This window comes from Ursus maritimus, unplaced genomic scaffold, assembly GCF_017311325.1.
Source record: "Ursus maritimus isolate PB19 unplaced genomic scaffold, ASM1731132v1 scaffold_14, whole genome shotgun sequence".
Classification (NCBI taxonomy): Eukaryota; Metazoa; Chordata; class Mammalia; order Carnivora; family Ursidae; genus Ursus; species Ursus maritimus.
The window spans coordinates 22,557,672-22,582,473 of record NW_024423786.1 but is presented as its reverse complement, the minus strand read 5'-3'; the positions used below and the strand labels follow the sequence as shown (position 1 = coordinate 22,582,473).

Genomic DNA, 24,802 nt, shown 5'->3' with positions numbered 1-24,802 from the left:
GCCACCATAGATTTCTCTGTCTGGTGTTACCAGTAAAACATTCATCTTATCCACTCTTTTCAGTCATGGAATCTGAAGTCTCTGTTAATTGCAAAGAGAGACTGAGAGGAAGAGCCACAATTAACACCGTATCAGCCATGAACTCCTTTACTGGGGTTCATTCATCAAAGTATCACTGTGGCTACTTGATCTTCTGGGGATGGATCATAGGATAGATAAGTCTTAGAGGGGAAAAAAGGAAGGGTTGTCTAAGTAGGTGCCTGGAGACATTTCTGATGCACAACAATTCAAATATTTTACTGGCTTCGTAAAATATTCAAGTATCTGGAGATATTCTGGACTGTGAAATTATCCTGTATGCCATTTTTAGATAAAAAATTATATATTGATATTAGTAAAACAAAGAAGAAGAAGGAGGAGGAGGAGGGGAGGAGGAGGAGGAAGGAAGGAAGAGGAGGAGGAAGAGAAGGAGGAAGAAGAAGAAGAAAACAAGAAGGTGACCAACGGATGGAATGGTGGAGACGGACACTTTAAATCCAAAACTTCACAATTATCTGGTAAATCAGCCAACTGTCCTCAGTGAGTAAGGTTACCATAGCTGGAAACCAATCAAATCCCCCAAAAAAATCAATTCCAAGGGATGCCTTAGATGCATTGGTCACATATGAATATGCAGGATCAATCTTTTCTGGAAATTAGGGACCCATCAAGCAAGACTCAAAAACTGTTTCCATATTTAGTTCAACTTCTACATCAGAATAGTATTTCTTACTATGATAGGATTTGACCTTTAACAGACTTTAATATTTTTGAAACTCAAGTTCTCTGTCTCCTCTTTGTCTATCTTGCGCTGATATTGTGCTTCTCCAAGTTCCTATCCCGTTGCCGAGAAATGGAACACCACCGCCACCGAAACACTCCCAGCCTCGCTCACCCACATGCCTGGGCTCCTGGCTATTTCTGCTGATGGTCCTTCTTCAAATACCTCCTGCTTTACTCATTTTTTACTGACACACCGGCCACATTTCCCATCTTTGTCTTCCCCAGCAGCCTCTTAAGTCCCTGTATCTAATCACTTAGCTTTCCAATGTTCCCATGTATCATTTTCCATTATAAGACCTGGATTTCAGTGATGATAATGGCAATGATGATTAGTGAACATTTTTGTGCATCACCTTGATGCTATCTCGAACTACCTCGTGTGCTCGCTTCGGCAGCCCATGTACTAAAATTGAATTATCTCCTCTCATCCTCACATTACCACCGCAATACCTAAGTATTGTTAGGATCTCTTTTACAGATCAGGAAACTGAGGCTCAGAGAAGTCAAGCAATTTTGCTAAGGTCATTCATAAACTGATATTTTACAAAGATATTCAGATAATGCTGGATCAAAAATTTAAATTGATTAGGACCACTCAAAATCATTTTTTATATACTAAAATTTTCCTGAGTCAAATGATATGATATCAAAGATTTGCTCCAAAATAATCTAGAGCAGGAGGGGGTGGGGTGTGGATGATACAAGAGTCTTCATGAATTGATGATTTGTCTAAGTGGATGACGAGAACATAGGTGTTCATTGTACTAGTCATTCTACTTTTGTGTATGTTTGAAACTTATCAAATAAAAAAGTAGGGTTTTTTTTTAAATCATCTATTTCAGACAATTACAAATAGCCCAAGTCTCCTGGTCATCACTGTCCATCAGTGTCTACAGATGATTATAAAACGTTTCATTATGCATCCGGGCTTCTTTTTTTTTTTTTTTTTTAAGATTTTATTTATTTATTCGACAGAGATAGAGACAGCCAGCGAGAGAGGGAACAAAAGCAGGGGGAGTGGGAGAGGAAGAAGCAGGCTCATAGAGGAGGAGCCTGATGTGGGGCTTGATCCCAGTACTCTGGGATCACGCCCTGAGCCGAAGGCAGACACCCAACCGCTGTGCCACCCAGGCGCCCCTGCATCCAGGCTTCTAAATACCGAATGCGGGGATCTGTGGTGAGCACTCCAGCTTCAGATACAAATGTCTCATCTTTGTCACATAAGTTTATTTTTTTCCTAGACCACTGTAGTATGCATTGCATACTTGTCTTAATGGAAGAAACAATTACCTGGGCACTGTGTCCATCTGCATAGTGTTATCTTTTAATTAACCTGTGTAGCCTTTTTTACTTAACCCAGTTTGAAAAGTGACAGCCACTTGGGCTGTCTAAATAATGTTCACTGCTGCTCCTTTATTGGGTCTTTTCAATCAAAACAGTAGTTCCCTGTGTATGGTCCAGCTCTGCAGACCTGGTGATACTTTCTATTCTGCCACGATCCTTGCCACAGACGTCAGTCCTGCAACCTGTCTTGCTAACCAGACTGCTTAGAATTGTTTCAGTGTATGAAACACAGCTTGATCCAATCTGCCCTCCTCTCTCAGTATTTCTGTATACAAGGTATCCTGAATTCTACCTTAAAACTCTTCTGCCAACTTATAATGTCCAGGATCATGAGTATGTGGGGCAGGTGGATTCTCGCATATCTGCCCAAGGGCTGGATGAAAAGTACCACATTTCTGGATAGAAATTGATCAGTATGGAACCAAATCTCTGCAAATGGGCGTGCCCTGGGACCCAGCAGTGCCATATTTAGGAATTTATCCTAAGGAACTAATTGGACAGATGCACAAAGATATATGTATAAGGATCTTCAAGGCATGACACATTTTCTTTAACAATAATAAGTAGGTACAAAAAGTTTAACTGTCCAACAATTTGAGATTGGCTTATGGAATTACCTGCAAACGTCGCAAATGTGGATGTAAATATTTTTATGGTAATTAGGAGGTACCATTAAGTCCTCCTAGCAAATAGCAGGTTACCCAGAAATATGCATAGTATAAATATATATAAAGTCCAGCAGGAAAAAAGTTTTATCTGTGTACATATGCATGTGTGTGTCTGAGTTGGAAGGAGTGTTGGGGATATGTGCACAACCTACATCTGGCTTGATAAGTACTATCGTTTCCTTCGAGTGCTTTCTTTACCCCTCTCTGTATTTTCATGTATTTCTCCAGTGAATACCCTACCTACATAAGAGATTTTAGAAGAAACGGAAATCACAAACAAAACCTATCTTGTCTAAATGTGTTTCAAGTGTTGAGATAAAAGGAAAATGGAAAAACCTGGCGAAGACGTTAAAAAAAAACCCAAAACCTTTTGGGAGCATTGTTTCAATAAAGAAAAGCCTTTCAGTATTAATTATTGAGTAGAAATGATGGAAAAGGTAACAAGCAAAGAGCAGAGAGAAGGTCAGAGTCCGTCTGCAACTGGTAGCGATATCCTGACTTGAGGCTGAGAGCTCTGAGCTGCGGTGTCCCAAACCAGTGAGGTACTCTAGCACGTTTTCTCTCCCTTTTCTAGAGTGCCAGAGCTTTCTGGAATCCCTATAGTGTGCCAGGCATCATTCCCTGACCCTGACAACAACCCCTCAAGGTAGGTCTTCCTAAAGGGTGGCCCGGGGCGGGGTGGGGGGGATTCAGAGCCTTTCCCAAGGTCAGAGCTGGAGCCTTGAGCTGAGGTTAGGAGCACAGGTATGCCCTTCACCACTGAGGTTCAGAGAGTCTCCATTATCAAGAGAAGAGGGGCCCTCGGAAACGGAGAGAGAAGCATTGTCACTGTAGCGTTAGAGACTAGCCTCAGACCTTGGCCATGTCCGGGCAGAGTTCTCTGAAGAGGAATGGGGTCAAACTGAGCCGTGCAGGCAACAGAGGACTCTTCTAGGAACCAGCAGTGAGCCTTTGTGACTGTAAATTATTCAGGCTCGATGTTTACAATGAGCAGCTTAGCTTCAGGCCCATATTAACTTCCGTTCCTATTACTATCAGATTAATGGCATTTTGTTGCTTTTTCTAAATATGCGACAAATCAGGAAACCTATAATTCAGCAGTTAGTCATTAAAGTAGCAGTGAATCTGCAACTGTTATCTGAAGCTCATCTATAAAATAACACAAAAATCCAGGGCGGGTGGGGGGGTGTGATAAACAGAGCATTAATAATAAGTAACCAGGATATTTTTTCTAAGTTGGAAAATGTCTAAATTGAAAAATTCATCAGACAACAAAAGAAATTAGGGCCAAGAAACAACAGAGGATGAACAAATAGGGGAAGATTTGCATTTTAGATGATGGATCCATTGAATACAGTTGCAGAGACTTCCATTTCAAGGTTAAATGAACTATAAGATATATAAGTATTGTATATGCTATTCTGTTCATGGACAAAGATGAGATAGAGTTAAAGGGAATGTAACAGTATCTCACAAATTTCAAATAGTGATGGACTTAGAGACTACATATAAATACGCACATAGATTTATAAGTCTTCATTTTTCGTTGTTCCCCATGATCTCATGCCTTCACATTCAGCTAATATCAAGTACTGTTTTACAGCTGATCAATAAAACACGGTTTACATCAAATGACCAGAGAGTTGTCAAATTTTAAAAATCCCAGCCTCTCTTGTGAATTGCTAACTTCAAAGACATGCATTACGATTATTAAGCAAGAAATGATTGATTTATTACATAACATTAAGAAATGTTTTCTTTGAAGCACAAATTAAAAGGTCACGGATGCCCAGATTTTTCTCCAGGTTGATAGTTAAAATGCAGACTAGATCATATTGCTGGTCGTGAAGGACACATGAAGGGGATCTGAAGTAACTCTCCTTTCCAGGCAATATCTTAATGGAATGCGTAATATTCTGCAGTGGATTAATGAGGCTGTTCTTGATTTTTCAAACAATGGGTAGACAATTAAGACCAATCCTGGGAACAAACTGGTGTTGCTGTTATTTTGTGACGGTATTTAAAATGACCATTGCTGTAGCAACAGGGCATTATTTAACAGAATGGAAAATAAGCATTTACATCAAGCAATTCAGTGGAGATATTCAAGAGAGAGAAAAAAAAAGTATGTGGCAGCTGCTGTTCCTAGAAATAAAGCTGACATTTTGGATGAAAGCAATTTTGACCAGCTGAAACCAAAACATGCTTTGTGCCATGTTCAGAAGTCACCCCACACGCATGCCAACATGCTAAACGCCCTCCATAAAGCCAGCGAGCTGTGCGATTTCTCACCCCGCTTTCAAGCACTCAGAGACGTGTACTGATCTTTGAAGAGGACGGACTTCAGAATGAACAGAATTAATTAGCCACATGAGTATAAGAAAACCATACCTCGAGAGTGTGGGAAAAGTAATCTACATATGGAGATTAACTGGGAAAAATTGATCTAACAACCGGCCTCAAAGGCCAGTCCAAGACGGCTCCAAACACCTGTGTGTCCTAAATAATCAGGAATATATTGCTCAGCAAGCTTGCATCACGATACAAACAGAATAATATATCATCTCCTATTTTCCTGGGGCATTGCTTCAGAAAATGAGGATGAAATTCCAGTGTCATTCCACAGGTGGCCAAGGAGAATAAAGTATTTTTCCTGCCTGAGAGTCACATAAAATCAGGGAGCTTTTCTTACACTTTTGTGCATTGTAATCGCATGCTTACTGCAGTATCTTCCCTGAGGAATCTTCTTTTTAATTCTACTCCTCAAAGCTCTGGTCGTTCCTTCCCAGATTGCAAAGTTATTTTGCTTGCTATTTTAGATAACTTCTATAATTTAGTCCCACCCTTCCCCCCCCAAGAAGTCTATATGGCCAAATTGATGGGATGAAATGATAGGTTTAAAGAATAATTCATTACACTATCAAGATCTTGGCATGCCGATTGCTGAAAAGACTATTTTGAGCTTTCAGTTCTAAAGCACATATTTTTTCATTGACTGACATGCCAAGCGCTTGATGGAATAATGAATTGTTCCCATTGGCATCACCATCTCACACAACCCTTGGGCTCCATGCAGCATTTTTCAGGGTGATGAATAACGCTGCTGCTCTTTCCCTGGTGTGTGAAACTAGAAGGGTGAGGTCAGATACAGGCCCTTGCTGAAAAAGGGGGTGTGGGGTAGGAATGGGGTGAGGGTCAGAGGTCCCATAAAGGTCAGCCATGCCTGCGGCACATGTCACACTCTTCACAACTAAAAATATACGAGTCCACGTTTTGACATGATTGCAACAAAGCACCACCTTCCAAGTATTCTGCTTTCTTGCTTGGGGAGGGTGTTTGTGTTTTTTTTTTTCTGTGACTCGCAAGCTATTTGTGGCTACCGCATTCAACTCAGAAACTCAACTCCTCTGACTACAGAGACAAGAAAGGCAAAAAGAATATGATTTCACTCAGATGTGGAGTCTGAAAAGCAGAACAAATGAATAAACAAACAAAAGGCAGAAACTGATCCATAAATACAGAGAACTGGGGAGGCAGGGAGGGGGGGAGGGGCAAAATGGGTGAAGCGGGGAGGGAGGTCCGGGCTTCCAGTTCCGGGATGAGTAAGTCACGAGGACAAGGAGCACAGCGCAGGGAGTACAGTCAGTGGTGTGGTAACAGCGTGGTATGCTGACAGATGGTAGCTACACCTGCAGCAAGCCTAGCGGAACGCAGAGAGAAGCGGAATCACTAGGTTGTACACCTGAAACTAATGTAACATCGTGTGTCGACTATACTCCAATAAAAAACGTAAAAAAAAAAAAAAGGCTCCCAGATAAAAGGCACGGAGGCAACGTGCTTAGCACAGGTGGCATACATACCCCGCGTTCACTCTGCTCCCGGGATAGCCTCGGCCGCTCTTCTCTCGCATCTCTAGGGCCCCCGACTCCCCCAGCAAACCTGCCGGGGGCTGTTCAACGAAATGCCGAGTGCGGACAAAGGTCACCATCCCCAGCGGCACTGAGGCGTTGGGCTCCCTCCCACTCGCGGAAAGAACTCACTTCCCTGTATTTAAAAGGCAGGCTTGGACCTTCCTTGAGACAAATCTCTAGCTTCCGGTCGGCGGGCCCCTTTACCACGTGCCCTGAGCGATGAGCGTCAGTAATAACACCTGCTTCTAGCACGTCCCCCCTCCTCCACTGAAGAGCAGCCCATTTATTTATTTTATCCAAACTGCGCCACCCCCCTGCAAACAAAACAAAAAACAAACAAACAAAAAAGCAATCAGCTTTGGTCTCCCCAGTCCTGGTAGTCGTTTGCCGACTAAGAATGGAAAACTCTACCAGGATTTCCTTAAATCTCAGCCCATCCCTAAACACCCTAGCAAGGGAATGAAGCCCCTCTCCCCGCTCAGCACTAACAACACTTGAATTTCCTAAAAAGACTTTAGGATGAGGCCCTCCTATCAGAGCCCCCGCGGGGCCGCCATACGTAACTGAACTGTGGGTTTACGTATGTGCATATATTTGCATAGTTCCACGTACCATTTGCCATTTACCGCAGACTTCACAGAGGAAACACAGGGACGGGTCCCAACTCCTCACTTCCCAGCTGGGCGCGCGGACGCCAGGGGGAGGCCGGGAGCACACAGGCCGTCCGAGGGGCGGGGTTGTCAGGTGATGCCCACCAACCTGCTCAGCGGGAAGCCAAGTTCTAGTCCCGCAGCCCTGGTGCCTCTGCCACACCCAGGACATCTTTTGCCGTCTGGTCTCCCCCTGGCCTTCTCCCTGAGATTACCTCCCTGGATGGAACATTCTGGGTGGCAGACCTCAGGGGCCGCCTGTCCTGGGGCATTTCAGACACACAGGTTGCTCTGGGGCTCCAGGCTCAAGACCCTGGCTTCCTGTGTCTTCTTCCTCCTCTTCACCAGCCTCCTTTTCTTCCTCCTCATCTCCCGGCTCTTCTCCCAATTTGTTGAGCCCCCACCAATGTGTTATCCTACATTTCCCTGGGGGTCACCTTCCCTAACTCCCCTCTCCCTTCTTCTGGAGCATGTCCCCTGGTTAGGACACGTTCCCGCCCTTCAGGGCGCTAACCTCAGGCTAACTTAAGCACCCTCACCTGTGTGTCTCCCCCATTCCTCACCCTTGCTCGCCCGGCACAGTGCCTTCCCTGTAGAATGACACCACAGTCATCCTGAGGTTGGCTTCCTCAGTAGCCCCCACTTACAGATGACAAAACCATGGCTCCCTGAGTGCAGCTGGCTTGCCTAGGTCACCCAGGCGGTCAATGGCACACGGGGCATGCCCATAACTTTCACTGTTCCACCACACCGCCTCTCATCAGGCCCTGCAAAGCCCCCCCACCCCATTCTCATCCGAGAGCCAGCCACGGCCCAACCCTGATTAAGTCCACAACCAGCTGTCATGTCTTACTCCCACGGGGGAGCACTTGGAACAGGATGCCGTTTGCTAGTAACCAACTAGTCAAGACCTTTGTGCAGGATTCCTGGCCGCGATGGGTGCTATGTACTTCCACCTAGAAAGCAGACTTTTAAATGCTAAGAGAGAAAGCAGGAGGAAGAGGAAGAGGGGGAGGAGAACAGGAAAGAGAAGAAGAAAAAATGGCAAGAGCAGAACACATCATTCCCAGCTCCCAGCTGTGGGTCTGTTTCACTAGTTTAAAAGCAAAGCTGTGAAAGAATGGGCCCCCTTCCTGAGTATTACTTTTACTCCCTTGTCCTCCGGATTTATTGCTAGCACCCAGTAGCTGCCACCATAAAACTCTTCTTTTCAATAGACCGCTATTTGAATTGCAAAAGCAAGACTCTCGAAGAAAATACAACCTAGTAAAAAGTAAAATGATAGTATTACAAAGCGATTTCCGAAAGGCGTTGATGTGCACAGTGAATCCCGACAGGTGGAATCAGCGGTCCATCTCCGCTCCCTGCTTTGGTTTGGTGACGGTGCTCTGAGCTCCATCACCACACCGTGCTTTCAATTTCCCAGAAAAGCAGATGGGGGGGACATCCTTGTAAACCAGAGGAGGAAAAACTCGGGGTGAACCATAAACACTTCTAAAAGCAACTGGTGTAAATTCTCTCCCTGGAGTGGCTGAATGTCCCCTGCATTTTTGAAAAATGATACGTAGACAAGGACATCTCTCTAGAGGATTGGCGTTTTTCTCTCAGCCTAGAATGGCTCCTCCCGTGAATCAGGGCTTTCTTGCTCTTCTTCCCATTTCCACCTGCCCCGAGAGTCAGAAGGGTTGTGTGTGACGTGTGCTTGTTATTTTAGTTTTTCCTCTTCCTGCCTCCTGCTGCTTCCTTTCTGATGAGGTTCGGGAATATACGTGAGGTTCAGTGGGGTGGAGTCCGGAGCCGACGACCAAGAAAGAATTCTTGAGGCGTCTTTGGTGCAAAATTGGTGGTTTATTAAAGCACGGGGACAGGACCCGTGGGCAGAAAGAGCTGCGGCACCGGGGTTGTGAGGGGTGGCTGATTATATACCAAAAGGGAGGTTGAGAAATACTTTCATATGTTAAAGAAGACTCACAAGATACCAGAGGCCTTGCCATTGTCAAGTTAAGGTTGTTTTTCCCTCTAGCAAGGCATTAACATTAAGATGGTTGGGAATTTCCTGGAGCCTGCAGATTACAAGGACATTTAATTGTATCTACATTCCCTTCCGGAAGCTAGGTTATGGATAGAAATGCTTCGTTCTTGTAAACTGCTAAGACATTTGCAAACTGAGGGAGACTCAAGTCTTGCAGGATTGTGGTATCTATAGGTTAACTATTTCTTTGTCCTTCAGGGAAGCCAGGGGTGCCTGAGGAATGTCACGTACATCCCTTGGGGGGTGGGGGGTTGCCGGGCATCAGTTTCTGCTTTGTCCTCAGCTTGCCTTCCGTTCCCTCATCACTTTCGAGCCGGCTTTCCGATGTTCATCCCGGCCTCTCTGTGTCTCTCCTCAGTCTGTTCACCGTGTGTCTAGTACTTCCCTCGTCGGACTCTGGTCCTTGCTTTCTTTCCAGGCCCACAACACGTTAACTGCTGGTTTGTTTCTGGCACCGGCAACAGCCCTTTTTAGCTTCATATCCTACTTGCTGATTCCTCACCCCAATGCCTCCTCTCACACTGGCCTGATTTCTCTGGCACCTTGACTTACCACTCGGGCCAGCTTAGATTTCCACGCAAAGCAGTAGGTACTTCAACAGATTTGTGTCCTCGCAATTTACTTTCCAGATTATTTCTGGAAACTACGATTGCTCTTTACCAACATTAGTCCTGCAGATTGCATGACCTCAATGTGAGAGGCAACTCTAGGTCAGCGTAGCTGGACAGCGTTAAACTAGGAGTAGGAAGACCTGGGTCCAAGTCCCTCAAGTTCTGTTAGCTTCCAACCCCGGGGTGTAGTGTGGGGAGAACCATATCTGGAGGGAGGGGGGCATGGCTGCATTAGATAGGTTCTTCCGGACCTTCAGGAACTAAGCATCCAATTCATGACCCAAATGGACAAGCGGCCTTGTGGGCGACTGGAAGGCGGCTCCTAATTGAACTTGATTCAAGACAAGCACCGGTAGCTCAGATCTGGTGACTTGGTATCAGGGACGATGGGGCATTCTCTTCGCATCTCACATCCAAGTGTCCCCTCTGAATGGCCGGGTTACTTATTTACCCTTTGTCTTACAGCCTGACTGGATAGACTTTTGCACAGTGACTGATCTCTGGTCCAATCAACTGGGACCAGGTAGCACCATTGACTTAACCTACATACTAGGAGCAACTGACCAAAGCAATTTCATCCCCAAAGCACCGCCAGGTACCCTTTCTCCAGAAGGGGGCTGGGGCCCTAGCAAATGCTTACAGGTGCCTGGAGAGGTATTCTTGCAATGCTGATTCTCGCGCTCCTTGAGAAAAAGGTCCAGTGGTCAAATAAGTTTGAAAGAGTGAGTATTAGATCGTCCTGTCTCAAGACTCACAATGCGCATTTGTGTATCAAAGGTTTGGAGTAGCCCTGCAATAAATAATTCCAGTTAATGTAGCTGGTGGCAACATGTCCCAAGAAAACCATTTTTTATGTAACATCTTACTGATACCCACTGCAAGAGACTTGGACAAGGGCTGGCTTAGTCCTCATGAACTGTACAGTGTCACCAGCTTTGTCACTGTCTCCTAAACCAGCAGCCCCCAACTCCTGTGCATTGGAATCACCTGGGGACATTGGACTACATAGAGTCGGTCCGCTGTACCTCCCGAGAGTCTGATTTACTAGGTCTGGGGAGAAGCTTGGAGATCAGATTGCAAATGCTCCCCAGATACGAGAGCTCCACACGATCACGTTCTATACGTCATCGCGTAACAATCGCATTTAATGGACATATGCTATGGCACCAGGGACGAAACAAGTGTGCCTGCATTTAAAACATTTTATCCTTAAATCTACTTGGCCTCCTAGATATTACCGCCAATTTGTAAATAAGAAAATCGAAGCTCCACGTGGCTAGGCGACATGATCAAACCGGCTTATGTGTTGCAAGCCTGAGAAGTCAGAGTCTTCTGACTTTTTTTAAGATTTTTTTTTTTTAAGATTTTATTTATTTATTTGAGTGTGTGTGAGAGAGAATGTGCGTGGGGAAGGGGCAGAGGGAGAAGCAGACTCCCTGCTCAGCATGGAGCCCAATGCAGGGCTCGATCCCAGGACCCTAGGATCCTGACTTGAGCTGAAGGCAGACGCTTAACCGGCTGAACCACCCAGGCACCCCTGGGTCTTCCGACTTCTATGTCTGAGTCCTTTGGTCTATACAACTTGCCAGAACCCACCTTTCTTGGTCCGCTACTGTTGCCTGTTACTGGTGGGCAGTCAACAGACCATGGTGGCATGAACAAATGCCAGGAGGGACCTCCAAGGTCCCTCTTGGCCAAGCACCCCCAAAGTCTGCAACTCGAGGTTGCGAAGAATGGAGGATACTCAACACTTTGAGAATCGCCGTTACACCACACCCACATCAAGACTCCATGGTCAACACCCTCTTGTTTGTGCTGAAAGCACTGCTTAATTAATGCCCCACTAGCCTTCCGCGTGTGGCCTTCAAGGAACTCTCTGCTTACGGTCTGGTTCTGCTCAAACGAAACATTACAGCGATTGCCCATGTGATAACCCAGAAAGCCTAGAGGAGAAAGAAATTAGCCCCTGAGAAGAATTGAAGAGCTAAGGTGCTAGCTATGGATCATAAAACAGAGCTCACGTCCCAAGTAAACTCCCGCGCGCATCATTGAGAACGCTTTCCACTAAGAATTTCTGTCACTAGACGTCATCTTCCCGGGGCCAAATGCTTTTTGCACAAGATGATCGGGAGTTATCACACAGGATTCGGGTGTTGGCTACAACTAAGAAATTCCACACTTAAATGTGAAACTGTCCGTGAAAATTTTCCCACTTTCCCTTAAATCAGGACTGAAAAAAAAAAAAAAAATCCATCACTACACAGAAGCAAGCTCTTCACTCCTGGCGCTCCGGTGTCCAGAATCCACACGGGGCTTCAGGCTGCAGAGACCATTTGGAAAGGCTTGACTGCCACCTCGTGGTCAAAGTGTGCATTACCGTCCAAGGCAAGGGCCCAGGTCACCTGTGCACTGCTCTAAGCCACTTCTTTTATGACAAGAATGCTTCTGACATCTTTTGACATGCCCCAATAAGCTAAAAGAGAAGAAAGGTATTAAAGTGTCTGGCAATCGTCCTTGGTTTGGAATAGGTTATTTTAAACCTAAGGCGATCATACCTGAGTTGATTTGCTTTAAATGCTCCTAGTTTTGAAAAAACACGTATTTTTCAAATTCTCTCCGTTGACTGTGTTTCAAAGAAAACTATTTTGTAACCACGAGAAAGCGCCTAACTCCAGGAGTGTTTTCTCTATTCTCTATTTCCCCAACTAATTTTTCTCTTCCTCTTCCTTCATTCTTCCCCTTCCTCCTCCTTCCCTCCCCCGCCCTCTCTCCCTTTATTACCTGTAAACTTTCTTGTTTAAATTCCTTCACAAGGAAAGCCCTATATCCAATCTATCTGTTACTTCCTAGCTGTGTACCTTTGAGTGAGTTGCTTAACCTCTCTGCTCTCTGTTTAAACATCTAAAGAATGGTCTTTACATTTTTAAAAGCTTGAGGGGGAACCAACAAATAAGAGGAGACAGAGGTCACAAAGGGTCCACATAGCCTTCAACAATATGAAGTACACAACACACACATCTCCATCCCAGAATCTGTCTCCCAGAGAACACAACCTAAGGGATCCCTCTGCAGTCTGTTCCCAACACAACAGCTAGAGTTATCCTGTTCAAAGTCAGTCAGATCATTACTCCTTTCTGCAGTTCAACAACTCCATTTTATCAGAAACAAAAGACAAGAGTCTTGCCATCTGTATCCCAGTCCCAGAACCTGTCATCCCTTACTCCTCTGCCCCTCCATCACTCCAGCTGCACTGGCTTTTCCTCAAATGTGCCAGGCATGCTCCTGCCTCAGGGCCTTTGCATGTACTGTTTTGTCTCTTGGAATGCTTTTCACCCAGTTATCTGCCGCTGCTTCCTCGGTCGCCTACACCAAATCTTGACTCAAATGTCACCTCATTGAAGACTTCCCTCGACCTCTGCTTAGGTTTACCTGACTCCACCTCACCCCAGGAATCCACATCCCTTGCTCCTGCTTTAGCTTTCTCTCTAGCATGTATCAGCATCTGGCACACAGTATATTTTACTTATTTATATAGTTTTGCATCTGTGTCCTCCACCAGAACGCAAGCTCCATGAGGGCAAGGACGTTTTTCTGTTCTTCCCACGGCTGTATTCCCAGAACCTAAAATAGTAGCTGGTACACAGCAGTCACTCAGCATTTATTGAACAAGCAAGTGAGTAACACGATGGAAGACTATGGATGTGGAACGAGAAGAACTGTGATTTTTAGGGAAGTCGCTTAAACAGCATCTGGTTTTTTTCATGTGAAAAATGAGAACAATACTTCTTATGTCGTTTTTGTAAAAGTTACACACTATACCATGTGTGAAAGCATAATATAACAAACTGCTAAACAAACGTAAGGCATAATTTTTCCTGAAAATGAATTCTTCATCAGTGAGCTACTTAATTTTTCTAACCTAAAGCTACCAGACTGCCAAGGAGTCAGTGTATAACAGTCGGACACAGAAAACCTTGAAAATTGTTCTGGTATTCAAATAAAATATAAAAAGATTTATTCCAAAGTCATACCCAATATGTATAAACAATGAAATGCATCTCAAGACTTAATTTAAAAAAGCACTCTTTACATTTAAATTTTATAACCATTTAAAGATCTTTTTGCTCCCATATACAAAGTCTGATAAAAGTTAATTCCATAAAGTGTCAAATGTACTCATTTATATAAAAAGCATTCTTTCCATAAATGCAAAATATTCAAATATAATAGGTGTATTATGCAACTGTCCGGTTTCTGGAATTCTTGCTAGTCTATAGAATCGCATTTCTACATACTTCTTAAAATGAGGTAAGAATGTAGACGTTGACATTTTTTTCAGACGCTTTTTCCGGATGTTTATACCTCTCTGATGGGAAGTGCAACGCTGCCTTCACACTGCTTTTCAAGGGAAATCTTTCCCCAGGGGCGACTCACTATTTGGCACTAAGAGTAGCCACACCGCTCATTGAAAACTTCATAGGTTGTCATTCTTTTCACGCAGTTTTAACACCCAAATCAAAGCTATTCCTACAGTGATGCACTACTTTCTATACAGAGATTTTAATAAATATCCCTAAACTCTAGAAGACTGTTCATAATCCTTTAAAGCAGGGGTCAGTGAACTTGTTCTGTAAAGCTCCAAGTAACAACTATTTGGGGTTTCTCAGGTTACCTCTCTGTTGCATATTCTCTCTCCCTTTTTTTTTTTTTTGCAATGCTAAAATGTTTTTTAAAAAAATTCTCAGCTCTGCTAATCCTCTACTTGAAAAAATAGAAGTCATTCATCTCTAAATTAGATTTCTCAAGTGTTAATAACATGTAAACTTCACGTTTCCCGGTAAAGGAAATCCATGGTTTCTGACCCCTGGATTGAGAGTTCATCAACGCTGAGAAATTAATCCCGAAGAGTGGGTCTGCATTTCAGATATCCTTTTTAATCAATGGTACTTTCTCATGGCTTCCTTTTCATTTTGAAATGGATAATTCACGTGTGTCTTTACTTTTTTTTTGGTCTTTATTTTTGATAGAGGAAAAACGCTCTTCGTGTAGCTGATGTGAAGCCTGCCAACTCAAAGGCGAACACGTCCGAGTAAAAGAGGTAGGTGTACACACGCAGGGGTGTGCCGTCACAGGTCCGTGCACACTGGACACGACCCTCCGATACATAAGTTCGACATAAATGCTCTCCAGGGCTAAGAAGGAATTGGCGGAAACCAGCCAGAAGGTATCCAAAGACGCCCTAAGGGATGTTCTAATTTGTTTTTATCACATGTAGTTGTTAAACGTTTTGGGAAAATATGATTTGCATATGAAATCCGTTAGTATAAATGAATGCAGCAGGATGGTTTCTACAAATTCTTGGTGCGTATAACCTGGAGCTGACTTAGAAGACACAGCGGAGAATTCTGTGGGCGTTAGCGTGGACTCTGAGAGGGTAAGAGAGACCTGTTTGTAACACTGTTTGATCTCTAACACGGGGTAGCTCGGTACTGAGAATCACAACACTCTGTGCGTGTGTGTGTGTGTGTGTGTGTGTGTGTGTGTGTGTTGTATGTTTTCCTTTCCTACCACAAATAGTGTTATGAACAGATTTTGGCAAATAAAAAAGCTGTGAATTTACTCAAATATAACACAAACAAGTTGGAAGCCTCTAGAATTACAATCCCGTGGTAGTCTACAAAAACATTTACAAATTCTAAAGCCAAGAAAGGTGAAAACTTTGGTCGACCTAAGAAGCTCAAGTGCACTTGTGAGCCTAGTACAGCCTTATTTTTGAACTGTAAAGAGTAAAGTTTTCAGTGTAAAAACAGGTATCTTGATAAATAGCTATGACACAAAAATCACAGGAAATAGCTAAAGACTCTAAAACACTTAAGTACTATCCTGAAGGCATGTTTTGGTATAGAAAAGGTAATCTGGGGCTAGGAAATAACAAGGTGTTTTACTGACTTAACTCTGAGTCTCGGTGGTGGAATGTTTAAGCAGACTTTTGCAGACAGATTCAGCACATTTATAGCTCATCATGTTTTTTCTTAAAAGGCCACTTTGGGTGTTGCAATACGTGGTCTGCAGCCTGAAGGACAAGGTACATGAATTCTTCTACATCAAAAGAGTAGTTGGTAAATTTCGGATGTTCCCCCAGAGTTGGGTGGTGGCCCTGCAAAACCAAACCAAAACTTAAATCTGTAAGTCACTGAGGACGTGGTTTTCTGAACAGGAATAACATTATTTTACTTTGGCCAAGGCAACTGTCCCAATAAAACTTTATTTATAAAAACAGGTGGGGGGCCAGATTTGGCCTACTGGTCTATAGTTTGCTGATCCCTCCTTAATAGATCCTCCTAGACCCAAAGTTCCCAAAGTTGTCTTCTCAACATACAGATATGGAGTGACGAATTTCCCTTTTCCCCTCAACTTGCAAATATATAATACAACTCACTGTTCCGGAGAAGAACAATTTATCTTTGGGAGATATCATATTAATATCATAGTAATGGGGAGATATCATATTAATATCATATTAATTTGGGAGATGATATATTAATTAGATACTTTAAACAACTAATTGAAAAGCAAAATGAGGTGAAAAGGCAAAAAAAAAAAAAAAAAAACACAAAACAAGGTGAGTTTCATCACTGAACTTTACCTTATCCTGAGGAAAGACTTTGTTCTGCCTTCGCCAAGTGACGTAGTGGACGCCTCTCAGCCTGGCCAGGTCTAAGTAACAGCGCTCGTCTTCACAGTTGTACCTAAGCACGCAAGGGCCCCACACGTGAGCCCTGTGTCCAGGGGTTTTGCCAAATCAACACTTCTCTGGGAAATAACCCACCTCCCAAATCCGGGCCCGCAAAAGGGTGTGTAACTAGTACACGAGCTTGATGGAGATTATTTTTTAAATATCCTCATAACTAAGCTACCTTAATTTAAAAAAAACCAAACAGGACATCATCATGAGATGGAGAGAGAAAGCGGAATTGGCTTGCTAAGTGACTGGTGGCCGCTGACTTCACATTTTTAGCTTGAGGTCTGTTTTCTTTCTAGAAGCCTATACGACGTGACTTTCCTGTAATGAGTAAATATCACGCCTGGTGAAGCTCGGAATGACAGTCTGGGCGTGCAGAAAAGCATTATTCGCTGCCTCGATGTAAAACCATCTCCAAACACTTACAGTTCAAATACAGCGGCCCAGTCTGGAAGGAAAAGTAAGTGGGTAAGCCCAGCTCCGTGCATGCCGATGAATATGTCCGTGTTATGAGTGATCTGCAGCTGGTCCAGAAACCCAAGTTCCCTGCGAGCACAGAGAACAACAGAAGACAGATGGGGAGAAGAGAGAAACTGTTAAGACGACTTAGCTCATGACTCATGGTAACAATAATTATACAAGTGTCTTTGCCAATTTAAAGCACATTCCGCTATGGCTTTTGGCCAATTTCAAGCCTCCTCCAGTAATTAATAACTTAATAACTAAATAATTTAACATTGTTTTCTAAGTAAGCTCACATTTTAAAAAAACTTAGATGTATTTATTTATTTTTAAGATGTCATTTTAAAGTAATCGCTACACAATGTGGGGCTCGAACTCATGAACCCGAGATCAACAGCTGCAAGGTCTACCCAGCCAGATGCCCCTAAATGCCTTTATTTTAGAAGGAAACTTTTAGAGCTGTCTTAAATGAAAAACCAGTAACACAGATCAAACAACACTGTAAAAACAGATACAATCAAAGGAAAAAGATTCAAATCTAGGTAGACCCACAGCAAGGCAAAGCTCTGAGCCTGAGGACTGCTGTTTCTTTATGAAACAGGGAAACTAGCAGGCACTAAAAAGATGTTATGATACGCTAGCATTAAACTGAAAACTAGTTCCTTAAGATAATAAAGGAATTTTTTTTAATAAAATAAATTCTCCTTGTGTGATTGGAGTTTATTTAATGCCATCTGGGTACACCTAAAATTAGCTCAGATACCACCAGGGCATTGTCTTGCCTTTGCAACAGACTAATCCACCATTTTATGCACATTAAGACCATAAAAGTGTGCTCCGAATTCAAGACCCTAAAAGATACGCAAACTCTGAACACAAAGTCAACGCCAAAAAAGTCCACTGAAATGAGGCTGGCAAGAAACACTGGAGTAAGTATAGCCCTCTGAATACACATAATGGAATTAGATCTCCCAGGCCCGCTTACCTAAAGGAAAACAAAAATGACCAAGATTATTTGGGATTTAAGAAGAGAATGAGAATTCCCAGCTTCTCCTATTTTTTTTTAAGATTCTATTTATTTATTTATTTATTTATTTATTTATTTATTTATTTATCTGAGAGAGAGAGAGAGAATGAGTAAGCAGTGGGCGGGGAGGGGGGGGTGCAGAGGAAGAGGGACAAGCAGACCCCATGTTGAGTGTAGAGCCCGAGGCAAGGCTCAATCTTACAACCCTGAGATCATGACCTGAGCTGAAATCAAGAGTCAGACACCTAACTGTCTGAGCCACCCAGGGGCGTCCCAGCTCCTCCTTAACTTTAAAGAGCTTCCTCTGGGGGACGCCTGAGGGGCTCAGTTGGTTAAGTGTCTGCCTTCGGCTCAGGTCATGATCCCAGAGTCCTGGGATCAAGCCCTGCACTGGGCTCCTTGCTCAGTGGGGAGTCTGCTTCTCCCTCTCCCGCTCCCCTGCTTGCGCACGCACCCTCTCTCTCTGCCAAATAAATAAATAAAATCTTTTTTCGGTTGTTTTTAAAAAGAGCTTCCTCCTGAAGTACAACACAAACCCCACCCAGGGAAAGGAAGACAGGGGGCACCATGTGCGTGTCTCACAAGAGGTGCACGTGCCTTGGTTTCTCCAGGAACGCCAACTGACGCTGGGGGAAGGATGAGTATGTGCCCAGATGGACAGAACCCTGGAGTCGGAGGATAAGGAGGAAAGCTCCATCGACTGTAATAGTAACGTTTCCCTCAGATGGGCAAGGTCTGAATTTATTGGGACTCCTCCTTCATCTGAAAAAAACCTATACATCCTAAAAGCCAGTCAACGCCAGATGTCTGAGGTGCCCTCCCCAGTTCTGTCAGCCTGACCTCGGGCCCTCTTCTTCCTCCATGTCTTCCTGTGGCAATGATGGTAGCCACCATTGCACAGTGTAATCCGTAAGACAGGAATAGTTTCGCCAACCTCATAAGACTGTAAGAAGAGTGAGATGAGATAAAGCATAAGAGTAAGTCCCAACAAATGGTAGCTGTTCTTACGACTGCTATTTCTATTTGTATTCCGGGTCTGTGGTCCTCAAGCCCAGAGCCAAGCCATCCTCCATAACTGGATTCCTACTTCAAAGCCTGTGACTGGCTGGCAGGTACACGATAAAGATTTATTGTATAAATGCATGGATATATGACAAATAAGGTGCGGAACTCCCCTGCTTACTGTTGTTTTTTTTGGTTTTGGTTTTGGTTTTTAAGTAGGCTCCATAGCCAGTGTGGGGCTCGAACTCACAACCCTGAGATCTAGAGTCACACAGTCTGCTGACTAAGCCAGCCAGACGCCCTTCTTACTGGTAAGTTCTAACCTATCAGTAAAAGATAGCCATACGCTGGAATATGGATACTTTTTCTTTTGTAATATAGAAACAGTTCATAGTGTTAAATTTGGGAAACAAGACAATGATTGTAGGTGGGCAAGCGGAGGACAGAAAAGTTTTCGCCTTTCCTTTTGAGCTCTTTTTCTACACCGCATGACTTTTTCAACCAGGCACTATTTTACAGCATTGTTGTTTTTACATCCACAGGGCTTACCTAGACAGTAAATGTTAGGCATATTCTGTCTTTCTAAGCCTTTTGCTTGTGCTGGAGCTTTAAAAGAAACACAAATACTTTGTAGTATTTTTAGAAACCTCATATTACTCTGTGACTCTCAAATTATTCCCATAGAACTAATTTTAGGACAGGAACTGAGACCCAGCAGCTAGCAGGACAAATTATGCCAGGAACATTTTTATATTTTTTTAAAATTCAGAATTAGTTGCCAAATTTTTTTTTATAGATTTATTTATTTTTGAGCGCGCGAGAGAGACAGCATGAGCACTGGGGGAGGGACAGAGGAAGAGGGGAGAGAGAATCCCAAGCAGACTCTCCGCGGAGTGCAGAGCCTGATGTGGGCTCGATCTCAGGACCCTGAGATCACGACCGGAGCTGAAACCAAGTGTCAGATGCTTAATTGACTGTGCCACCCTAGGCACCCCTATTTTTTGGGGGGGGCAACTTTTAAAAATGCAGAAATTTCAACTGAAAATGTGGATTCAAAAAAAGAAATCTGGATGCACCACTTCTCTTGAACGATGAGATGGTGTCAAAACATCAGACCCCACACAGCGGAAGAGCAACTGCCCCTGTGCGCCCAGGGTCCTCACCTGCTCACTTCACTCACGGAGGCATCTGCCTGTCCCTCCCCGGGCTATCGGCGCCAACAGCTACCGTTAGAAAAGTCCTTTTGATCCCCCACTAACTTATCCACAAGCCAAAGATGACAGCGTCTGCCCAAGAGTGCGAGATTACTTACTTATATTTGTAATCGACAATCTGAACCTCAAGCGTAGATACTGTTTTCAGTGCGTTTACCAGCTAGGGGGGAAAAAAAACATTTAGAATGTCTTTTCCTTCCTTCTCTTCTGTTTTACTTTCCTTTGAGTCCTAAAATTTCTTATTTTCCTACATAATATTTTTCAGATATTCCGTAACACTCAGGTCTACTGTCGTAACCTTTAACTGAGTTCAAATGCAGACTCTACCCCTTGGTCAGATGCACTCCCTAAAATCCCACCGCCTTGGGTCGTCATGAAGGCTGAGAGCAGGAAACTCATGGGAGCGAAGTGCTCGACACAGAGAGACCATTACGTGTTTGCTGGAGAACTACTTGCTGGTTATTCCCTTGATTTTTCAACGTAGATTTGCTGGGCACCTACCTTGTTCCAGGCTTTATGTTTAGAGTTTTCTCCCTATCCCTTATCTCATGTCAGACAAACTACTTGTGCTTTCGGCCTTAACCTCTGAAATCATTACATTTTTGGCAGAAAAATGTTCTCAATATTTCTACACAGAAAAACAGTTATTCTTTTGGCAAACAGAAAGTAACAAAGCGCAATTAACCTTAGTATCAGAAATACAGCCACAGTTCTCTATGTCCCTCACAATTAGCCGTCTTAACACAACACTGTGGGTCACTGCTATTCAGAAATTTTTCCTTTTGTATCCTGTTGCCTGTGGTGTGCACTATACAACAGCAATGGGAGCAAAGGTATCACCTGAATTGTGCTGGCAATGCTCAGTGCTTTAGGTGTTAGTCACTTAATCCTCATAAGAGTCTCATACCAAGTAAATATTATTATTACACCTACTTTTTTTTCTTAAGATTTTAAGTAATCTCTATACTCAATGTGGGGCTTGAACTCACAACCCCAAGATCAAGAGTCACATGCTCCTCAGACTGAGCCAGCCTCAGGCACCCGCATATACCTACCTTTTTAAAAAACAGTTTATTTATTTATTTACTTGAGAGAGGGAGAGGGCCACACGTGTGAGCAAGGGGAGGGGCAGAGAATCTCAAGCAGACTTTGCGCTGAGAATGGGGAGCCCTACGTGGGGCTCGATCTCATGACCCTGATCATGACCTGGGCTGAAACTAAGAGTCAGATGCTTAACCAGTTAACCAAATGAACCACCCAGGCACTCCCCTCCCATATGCCTATTTTTTTAAAATTTTATTTATTTATTTGGCAGACAGAGAGACAGCCAGCGAGAGAGGGAACACAAGCACGGGGAGTGGGAGAGGAAGAAGCAGGCTCCCAGTGGAGGAGCCTGATGTGGGGCTCGATCCCAGGACGCCAGGATCCCGCCCTGAGCCAAAGGCAGACGCTTAATGACTGAGCCACCCAGGCGCCCCCCCATATGCCTATTTTTAAATGATACAACGGAGGCTTAGAGATGTTAAGGAACTTTCCCAGGGTCTCGCAGCTAGCAAAGGGCAGAGCCAAAATTAAATCTAGGTCCTCTGACCCCAGAACCTGTGTTTTTAGGCAGTGCCCCGGAAAAAGCAACAGGCAGGGACTTACATCCAATCGCCTCCTCTGTTACACATATACACACAGTTACAGAATGGAAGTTTCTCTCTCTAGACAGCCCCTGAACTCCCCTGAATATACTGTTTATGTCAGGGAGTTGAAGGAGTGAGAATACATTAGAATTCTGTTTTCCAGGAGTGAATTAATCTCAGGGCATGAGCCCTGGTCTTGCAATGAGATGGAAACACACAAAACGAATCTCTTGTTTCAGAGGGTCCTCAAGCAAACAGGCTTTTTGCTTTTTTTTTTTTTTTTTTACAATTAGTAGTCACACTGTGGAGGTGGCCACAGCCCTCTGACATGATTATCCAACCCTGAGGTTGGGCAGGATTGCAGGAACTATCATTTAATGAGCGCATCTGGGTTTTTTTTTTTTTTTAAGATTTTATTTATTCATTTGAGAGAGAGAGAGCGCGCACGCGCGCTCAAAAGCAGGGGCAGGGACAAAGGGAGAGAGAGAAGCCAACTCCCCACTGAGCAGGGAGCCCAACATGGGGCTCGATCCCAGGACCCTGAGATCATGACCTGAGTCCAAGGCAGATGCTTAACTGACTGAGCCACCCAGGCAGCCCTGGCCTTTATTCTCTATTCATGAAACAAGGTAGAGTCAAAGGTGTTTTCTTCTCTGCTCGGTAGCTGCCTGTTCAAGGGACGCCAATCACTGGGAGAAAAGCCGCCAGGGGGCGCTCTTTAGCTCAGAGTTCAGATCCGAACTGCCGAATCTCACCTGGGGGCAACCTCATTTGCACAATCTGTGGGACCCCACGTGAACATGTCAATAGTTCTGCGCACCCAGTGGCGCTACCCCTTTGTGCTGGACCGCTTGCCAGGGCTGGACGCTGCTCCCTGGCCAGCCTTCCTGGCGGACGGGGAGCCAAGGTGGTCACCTCCTCACACATTTATTTGTGTTGGAGCAGTAGAGCTCTCTGGTTAAGAAGCGGCCTCAGACGCCGACGACCTCGGCTCACCCCGCAATATTCTGCTCACTAGCTGGGTGACCTTAAGCATGTTTTTCAATCTCTAAGCCTCCGTGTTCTTGTCTAAAACAGAGTAATAATAAAATCCGTACCTCATGGGTTTGCTGGAAGCGTTGGAGAACACGCATGGGGAGCGTACAGTAATGTGCTTGGCCCATAATTAGCACTGGATCTGTGTTAAGTCCACCAATATACACTAGTGGTCTGCCTGTCCGTGAGGCTTCCCATCCGTCTACCCCAGCACCGCATCACTGGATACATTTTTATTTCCAGGTCTTTAACACACACAAACACACACACACACACACACACACACACACACACCTCATTCCTTCCACCCATGGCTTCCAATCAATGTCTCGTTGCACCATATGTTCATGTCCTCCATAATCCATATGGATCTCAAGACACTAATTACATCATTTTGATCAGCCTGTTAGGCATCCAAATTAATCTGTGTAAAACGTTTTACCCATCCAAACCTGCCTCCAGTCCCCTCCTGCTAAGCTTCTCCCATCTCAGTTCCACTGACCTGCTCAAGCTAAAGGCCCGGGAGTTCACCTCCGATTCTCAGTGACTTTCGTGGCCTGACCTAATGTGTATCTGTATATTCGGACAGGGAGTGTCCGAGACTCAGCCTCCGAGACCGATCTTGAATCCACTTACTTTGTCATCTCTGCTGTCCTCACCCTCATCCAAACTCTTCCCGGGGCCACAGTGACAGCTCTGAATGAATCCCCCCGCTCCTACTCTTGCAGCCAGAGTGGTTTACAAATAAATAAATAAGCCGGTTCATGTCTCTGCCTGTGTATTTGTTCTCGACGAGCTGCCACAGCAAATTACCAGAGTCCACAGCTCACAAGAACACAACTGGCCCTCTCCCTGTTCTGCAGGACAGCAGGCCAACAGTGAGACAGACAGCTGTCCGCAGGGCTGTGCTCCTCCTGGGGGCTCCAGGGGAGAACCCATTTCCAGCTTCTAGAAGCCATCGCATTCCTTGGCTCGGGGCCCGACCTCCACCTTCAAAGCCAGGAATGCAGCTTCTCTCTGGCCCTGCTTCTACCCTCATGTCTCCTTCCTGGATTCTGTCTTCCTCTTCCACCTTCCAGGAGGTGTTGAACGGAAATCCGGTCAGTGAGAAGAATCCAGCTAAGCAAAGAGCTTTCCAGGCAGAGGCAAAAGTTCTCTGGTGGAGACCGTTGAGAGCCCACTGATTCCATCAGGCCCTCCTGGGTCATCCAGGTTAATCTGTTTTCAGGCCCTCTTAATTTCAGCTGCAAGCTTAGCGTGCCTTTGCCACGTAACCTAACCAGTCATGGGTTCCAGGGATTACAACGTGGACTTTTTTTGGTGGCGGCCCATGATTCTGCCTACCACACCCTGCTGAAAACTTCACAGTGGCTTCCCTCCCACCAGAATAAAACCCGCCTGTCTCATGGCCTATGAGGCTGGTAAGATAGGGGACCTCCTCACACCCTGCCTGACTTCTCTGACGTCTTGTGGGGTCACCCTCACCTCTCCCACTGTGCCAAAGTCACGCTGGTGACCTCTCCATTCCTGAAGCACCCAAAGCTCCGGACACCACAGGCCATTTGCCTCTGCCTGGGAGACTCTCTCTTTGGCTCGCTTCTTACTGATCAGGTCTCTGCCCAACAGCACCTCTTTATTTATTTTATTTTATTTT

At 44.5% G+C, this 24,802-nt stretch overlaps 1 protein-coding gene across 5 annotated transcripts in view; it reads right to left on the bottom strand.

Annotated features, from left to right (window-relative positions):
• Positions 1–13,754: 13,754 nt before the first annotated feature.
• The window catches only part of EOGT (EGF domain specific O-linked N-acetylglucosamine transferase), a 34,489-nt gene continuing 23,441 nt past the window's right edge, over positions 13,755–24,802 (bottom strand). For 4 of the 5 annotated variants that reach the window (XM_040628581.1, XM_040628582.1, XM_040628580.1 and 1 more), the window contains 4 exons: positions 20,584–20,645; positions 17,207–17,326; positions 16,685–16,787; positions 13,755–16,195 (listed from right to left, as the gene is read on the bottom strand). In XM_040628581.1, the coding sequence (XP_040484515.1) occupies positions 16,049–16,195; positions 16,685–16,787; positions 17,207–17,326; positions 20,584–20,645 (432 nt within the window). In that variant the 3' untranslated portion in view covers positions 13,755–16,048. The remainder of the gene's footprint in view (positions 16,196–16,684; positions 16,788–17,206; positions 17,327–20,583; positions 20,646–24,802) is intronic. The other variant, XM_008703126.2, reaches the window with a different exon arrangement.